We start from the raw sequence: 7500 nt of genomic DNA on the forward strand, positions 1-7500 counted from the left end.
ACCCATACCAAACAACCCTATCCCTTATCACCCATCTCCCACACTTACACACACCCCTCCCTCCACATCATCCTCTTTCATCCACTTACCTCATCCACTCAGCCATCCTAACCGAACTTACACCCACACCAAGCAAGACCATCCTCTCACCCATCCCCCATACCCCTTTTCCACTTACCTCATCTACATAGCGCACTCCATCCCAACCGAACTTACACCCACACCAAGCAAGCCCATCCTGTCACCCATCTCCCATACCACTTCACCACTTACCTCATCCACATAGCGCACTTCATCCACCTGGTAGCGCTCCCTGAACTCCTGAGGGGGCTTGATCCTTCCCATCCAGGTGGCGTACTCGGCAGGTAGGCGCGGGCAGAAGAGAATCGTCCTTCCTGTAGCCACGTCCACAGCGCCGTACCAGCCAGGCTCCTGCACACCGAAGGCCCAGTGGAAGTACGTCTCCTGAAGAGGTGGACGAAGGGGGAGGAGGTGTTAAAAGGACGATTGTGTTTGTATTGAAGGATTGGGTTTGGTGGTTGGTGGGGGAAAAGTGTCCTGTTGTGGTGGGTGAAGGAAATGGAAGATAAAGATAGATAGATGGACAGATAGATAAATAGAGGGATGGATAGAGACACAGAGTTTTGATTTAGTAGAAAGAAGACAATTTCATGACTAAAGAGAAGAAAAGAAGAGGACAATAATAATCATGAAAACAAAAGAAACGGAATAAAGAAAAAATGGACAAAGAAGAATAACAAAAAGCAAACAAGAAGACAAACAAGAAGAAAAAAGAAGAAAAAGAGGAAGAAACCAGCGACATGCAACACTTGGGAGAGAGGACAAAAGTTACCAAAACCACACACAAAATGGAGGTGGTGGTGTTGGTGGTGGTGTTGACGTAAGTGTGAAAGGGAGAAGAAGGGAGAAAAAGGAAGGGAGGTTAAGGGGAGGTAGAGGGAGGGGAGAGAGACAAAACATACCCCCTACCACAACCAAAATGGGGGGGGGGGGGGATGGGATGCTGGTGGTGATGGTGGTGGTGGTGGAGAGTGGAAAGTGAGTCTGTAAGAAGAATGGTATGAGGAAAAGGATGTGGAAGGAAGGTGGAAGAATGTGGAAGAGGAGGAAGTGTTATGGAGGTGGTGGTGGTGGTGGAAACAATGGTGGTGAAGGAAGGGATGGTGGTGGTGGTGGTGGTGGTGAAGGGAAGACATGGGAAGGGAGTGGTTAAATTTACAGAGAGAGAGAGAGAGAGAGAGAGAGAGAGAGAGAGAGAGAGAGAGAGAGAGAGAGAGAGAGGTGGTGGTGAGGAAGAGGAAGCAGTAATGGAGGAGGGTGGAGGAGGAAGAGGAGGAGGAAAAGGAAGAGGAAAATTAATAATAATGGAAAATAACAACATACCAGAGAGAGAGAGAGAGAGAGAGAGAGAGAGAGAGAGATGGTGGAGAGGTGAGAGGAGGTAAAGTTGTGTGGTGTGAAGGAAGGAGGAGGAGGAGGAGGAGGAGGTTAAAGGTGGAAGAGAATGGAGGGTTATGTGGCCGTGGTGGTGGAGGAAAGAAGGAAGAGAAAGAGGAAGAGGAGGAAAATAAAAAGGAAGAGGAGGAGGAGAAAGAGGAAGAGGAGTAGGAGGAAGAGAAAGAGGAAGAGGAGGAGAAGGAAGAGAAAAAAGGAAAAGGCGGAGGAGGAAGAGAAAAAGGAAGAGGAGGAGGAGGAAGGGAAAAAGGAAGAGGAGGAGAAGGAGGAAGAGAAAGAGGAAGAGGAGGAGGAGGAAGAGAAAAAGGAAGAGGAGTAGGAGGAAGAGAAAGAGGAAGACGAGGAGGAGGAAGAGAAAAAGGAAAAGGCGGAGGAGGAAGAGAAAAAGGAAGAGGAGGAGGAAGAGAAAAATGAAGAGGAGGAGGAGGAAGAGAAAAAGGAAGAGGAGGAGGAGAAGAGAAAAAGGAAGAGGAGGAGGAGGAAGAGAAAAAGGAAGAGGAGTAGGAGGAAGAGAAAAAGGAAGAGGAGGAGGAGAAGAGAAAAAGGAAGAGGAGGAGGAGGAAGAGAAAAAGGAAGAGGAGTAGGAGGAAGAGAAAGAGGTGGAGGAGGAGGAGGAGGATCTAACGAGATACAAAAAAAGTGAAGAACTGGAGAAAGGAAAGCGAAGGAATGCAGTAAGGAGGAGGAGGAGGAGGAGGAAGAGGAGGAGGAGGAGGAGGAGGAAGAAGAGGAGGGGGAGGAGGAGAAGGAAGAGGAGGAGGCATAGAGATGATAAACGTGATGAGGAGTGGAGGAGGGAAGGAGGAAGAGTATAATTTTTCCCTCCAACCCTCTAGTCTTCCTCCACACACACACACACACACACACACACGCTCTACAAAAAACTCCAAATAGCCTTTTAAATTTCACTTTAAACGTTAAATCAATATCAACGCTATCCCCTCTCTCTCTCTCTCTCTCTCTCTCTCTCTCTCTCTCTCTCTCTCTCTGTGTGTGTGTGTGTGTGTGTGTGTGTGTGTCTCTCTCTCTCTCTCTCTCTCTGTGTGTGTGTGTGTGTGTGTGTGTCTCTCTCTCTCTCTCTCTCTCTCTCTCTCTCTGTGTGTGTGTGTGTGTGTGTGTGTGTGTACGTTCCCTTGAGTCTTACGGGAAATGGTGGTGTGCACACGTGTCTGTCTGGCGCAAGAGGTGTAGTACACACACACACACACACACACGCACACACACACACACACACACGGTATACAAACAGGCTCAGTGTTGCCATATCATCGTCCGTACATTCCACAATAATATTAATTTCTAGGTGTGTGTGTGTGTGTGTGTGTGTGTGTGTGTGTGTTATCATTATTATTAGTCTAGTCCTTTTTTAGAGAAACTGGCCTTGTTTTCTCTCTCTCTCTCTCTCTCCCCCCAAATACGTAAACACGAGAGGGCTGTGGGTGTACATTTACGAATTACTAATGATAGCAGTCTCTCTCTCTCTCTCTCTCTCTCTCTCTCTCTCGGATACGATGGAGGGGCAACATCCAATACAAACAACCGAACCGTTACTTCAAATACACAAACAATTTTACAACATGACAAATAAAATAATAAAACATGTCTTCCAAATTACATCATAACCTCGACAAAAACAAGTTAAATCACCAGCAAACGTCCTTTATCATATTATTTCATTTATCATTTTATTTATTTATCATTTTCTTTACTATCATTTATCTTCCATTTTACTGCTTCATGTCTTATTTATCTCATTTATTTTCTCTTTGCTTTGTTTTAGTCTCAAGCCGCTTCCTTTCCTATATATATATAAAAAAAACATCATTATTTTATCTCCATATTAAGCAACGTGTATCCGGCTGAACCTTCAACGCTAACAAAGAAAGATCCGCTCATTTGACAAGCAAGACAAGACACTTCCTATCCTTTTTTAGAGCAACCAACCGCACGCAAAGAAAAACATTCCTAAAAAACAACAACAACAGCAATAAAAAGGTCCTTATTCGAATGTTGTTTGTGTGAGAGCGGAAGTTTGTTGTTCACTTTTAAAAAGAAAAGAAAAAAACATGTTTATCTTTATGGAAAGGATGTAATTGTTTGTGTTTTGGAGTGTCTACTTGTAAACAAACACGATCTTAACACAAACAAGAAACTCCTTACTCGAATGCTGTTTGTGTGTGAGGAGCTGTTTGTTGTCTATGGTGGAGAAGAAAAAAGAATAGTCATGTTTATCTTAATGGACAGGATGCATTTGAGTATCTCCTTGTAAACAAACATGATTTGAACATAAACAAGAAACTCCTTACTCGAATGCTGTTTGTGTGAGAAGAGCTGTTTGTTGTCTATGGTGGAGAAGAAAAAAGAATAGTCATGTTTATCTTAATGGACAGGATGCATTTGAGTATCTCCTTGTAAACAAACATGATTTGAACATAAACAAGAAACTCCTTACTCGAATGCTGTTTGTGTGAGAAGAGCTGTTTGTTGTCTATGATGGAGAAGAAAAAGATCATGTTTATCTTAATGGACAGGATGCATTTGAGTATCTCCTTGTAAACAAACATGATTTGAACATAAACAAGAAACTCCTTACTCGAATGCTGTTTGTGTGAGAAGAGCTGTTTGTTGTCTATGATGGAGAAGAAAAAAGAATAGTCATGTTTATCTTAATGGACAGGATGCATTTGAGTATCTCCTTGTAAACAAACATGATTTGAACATAAACAAAAAACTCCTTACTCGAATGCTGTTTGTGTGAGAAGAGCTGTTTGTTGTCTATGGTGGAGAAGACGAATGGATATGTTTAATTCTCATGGATTGAATATAATTGTTTGTGTTGAGCTGAACAAATAAGGGTTATGTTTGATCTTAGACATAATATATTATTGTTTGTGTTAGAAAAGTTGTTTACGTTCATATAAAGAATGGTTATGTTTAATCCTAATTGACAGAATGTATTATTGCTTGTGTTAGAGTAGTTGTTTGCTTTGAAATAAATAGGTTATGATTTTACTAATAGAGAGAATGTATATAACTGTTTGTGTTAGAGCTTTTGTTTTGGATGAAGAAAGATAAGTTATGCATGTTTAATCCTAATGGAAAGAATATAATAGTTGGTGTTTGAGAAGCTGTTGTTTACAATGAATAAAAATAGGTTGTGTTTATCCTAAGAGGGAATCCAACTGGTTATGTTAATGAAGTTTTTGTTGACGGTGAAAATATAGAATGGTTGTTTATTCAAATGGACAGCATGTAATGTTTTTTTTTTAGAGCTGTTGTTTACTGTGAAATTTAAAAAAATGTCTTTGTATAATTGTGTTTAATCCTAATGGACAAGTTTTAATTTACGCTACGGTATCTTTCTTATCTCGCTGTACGTGATCTCCTTAAGATAGAGTAGAGACCGCGACTTTTACGTAAGGGAACACAAACAACAACACGCTCTCTCGTCCTTCCTTCAACAATGTAATGATGTTGACGAAAATAAACCCACAACAACATCTGGAAACCGGTGTGCTGTACTATACTCGAAGCACAAAAACATCACCTGGAAACCTCACTCCCTCACCCTCCCTTCCCCCTACCCTATCCTTGCCTTCCCTCCCTCCTCTTCCCCATCCATTCTACACCTAATTCTCCTCCTCCTCCTCCTCCTCTTCCCTGCCTTTTCCTCAACTTCACTCCGTTCCATCCCTTCTTCCCTCTCCTTCATTCATTCTCCATCTCTCCTCTCCTCCCCTTCTCTTCCCTTCCCTTCCTCCCTCCCCTACCCATCCATTCTTATGCCTCCTCTTTCTCCTCCTCCTCTGTCTTTTTCCTCAACTTCACTCCTTCCCATTCCTTCTACCCTCTCCTTCATACATTCTCCATCTCTTCTCTCCTCCCCTTCTCTTCCCTTCCCTTCCTCCCTCCCCTACCCATCCATTCTTCTGCCTCCTCTTTCTCCTCCTCCTCTGTCTTTTCCTCAATTTCACTCCATTCCATTCCTTCTTTCCTTTCCCCATCTCCTATTTCTTCTCTGCCGTTTCCTCCACTTCCTTCATTTACTCTCTTCTCCTTTTCATTTCTTCCCTTCCTGGCTGATATCAATACCTCCGTCCCTTCCCCTTTCCTCCCTGTTTCTCCTCCTCCATGCTATCCCTCCTTCCCTCTCCTCCATTCGTCCTCCTCTTCCTTTCATTCTTACCTCATTGTCTAAGTTATCAATACCTACTTCCTTTTCCTTCCCTTTCCTCCCTCCCTCCTACTTCTTCTCCCTGCCTTTTCCAACACTACCTCTCCTTCATTCCTTCAATCCTTGTCTAACCTACCACTGACCAATATCCCATTCCCTTCCTTCCTTCCTTCCTTCCCTCCTCTTACCTTCTCCCCAACTTCACTCCCATTCCATCTTCCCTCTCCTTCATTCACTCCTCTTCTCTTTTCCTTAACTCCTTCATTCCATCTCTCCTTCCCTCTTCCTTATTCGTTCTTTTCCCCATTTCATCCCTTCCCTTTTTTTTTCCTCAACTTCTCTATTCCATTAAGTCTTTCCCTTCCCTCTCCCTCATTCACTCCTTTCCTCCCTGGCTAACCTACTAAGGTACTATTCTTCTCCCCTCCCTTCCTTCTTCCCATGCCTTCCTTTTCCTCAACTCCATTCCATCCATCCTTCCCTCTCCTTTCATTCCTTTCCCCCCTGTCTAACTTACCACGGCGATCCTTTCCTCCCTTCCTTCTTCCCATCCCTTCCTTTTCCTCAACTCCTCCATTCCATCCCTCCTTCCCTCTCCATTATTCGCTCTCCTTTCATTCCTTTCCCTCCTGTCTAAGTTACCACGGAGATCCTTTCCTCCCCTTCTTCCCATCCTTTCCTTTTCCTCAACTCCTCCATTCCATCCCTCCTTCCCTCTCCTTTCATTCCTTTCCTCCCTGTCTAACTTACCACGGCGATCCTTTCCTCCTCTCCTTCCCTTCCCTCCCTTCTTCCCGTCCCTTCACTTAGCTCTCCTCGGTTACGCAAGCCGAGTGTAGACTTTGGTATATAACGAAGACAAAAATAGCAAGTAACAGAAGATATTTTCCTATAACGACTTCCTGGATATCACGTTGTATTGGAAGTAAATATAAAGTACTTAGAGAGAGAGAGAGGGAGAGAGAGAGAGAGAGAGAGAGAGAGAGAGAGAGAGAGAGAGAGAGAGAGAGAGAGAGAGATGAAAAGGAGAATGAAGGTAAAATGAAATGAAAGAAGGTGAAAGAGGAAGAGGGTGATAATGAAGTGAAAGAAAAAAAAGGAGAAAATATGAGAAAATGAATTAAAGAAAGTTGAAAATAAAATGCAAGGTTAAAATTAAAAGCTTAAGAAGAGAGTGACGATGACTGTAGTGGTGGATGATGCAGCGGAGAGAGAGAGAGAGAGAGAGAGAGAGAGAGAGAGAGAGAGAGAGACGTACTGATGATACGCATGAACTCACATAAAACGAAAATGACTGCTAAACATTATGAACCAAGATAATAATAATAATAATAATAATAATAATAATAATAATGATAATAATAATAGTGCCCTGAGTTGGATGTCATTAAATCTAAATATAATTAACTAGCACAAGCCTCAGAGATTCTACAACCCACGTGAACACACACACACACACACACACACACATACGGATATAGCCTGCAGGATTGTACAAACACTCCCACACGTGTCGGCTTTTCTCTCTCTCTCTCTCTCTCTGCCGGAAAGACCGTCCTACAATTTACCCACCCAGAGAGAGAGAGAGAGAGAGAGAGAGAGAGAGAGAGAGAGAGAGAGAGAGATTTTCCCAGTAAGTAAACATTAGGCAAGATTAAGGACAAAGAAGAAATGGTAAACAAGTGGCCCTGAAAACGACTTTGAGTTTATAAATAGAATTAGAACTCCCTACTACTACTACTACTACTACTACTACTACTTCTACTATTCCTAATGCAAAGTGAAGGCAGTGAAAATGAGAAGCAAAAGAGGAGAAAGAAGGTAAAATGAAACGAAAGAAAATAATGGTG

At 42.7% G+C, this 7500-nt stretch overlaps 1 protein-coding gene across 1 annotated transcript in view; it reads right to left on the reverse strand.

Annotated features, from left to right (window-relative positions):
- Positions 1 to 7500, reverse strand: part of LOC127003474 (xaa-Pro dipeptidase-like) — a 70193-nt gene that overhangs the window by 47959 nt on the left and 14734 nt on the right. Inside the window, exon 4 of the mRNA XM_050870206.1 lies at positions 274 to 465. Within this exon, the coding sequence (XP_050726163.1) occupies positions 274 to 465 (192 nt within the window). The remainder of the gene's footprint in view (positions 1 to 273; positions 466 to 7500) is intronic.

This window comes from Eriocheir sinensis, chromosome 25 (genome assembly GCF_024679095.1).
Source record: "Eriocheir sinensis breed Jianghai 21 chromosome 25, ASM2467909v1, whole genome shotgun sequence".
Taxonomy (NCBI): Eukaryota; Metazoa; Arthropoda; class Malacostraca; order Decapoda; family Varunidae; genus Eriocheir; species Eriocheir sinensis.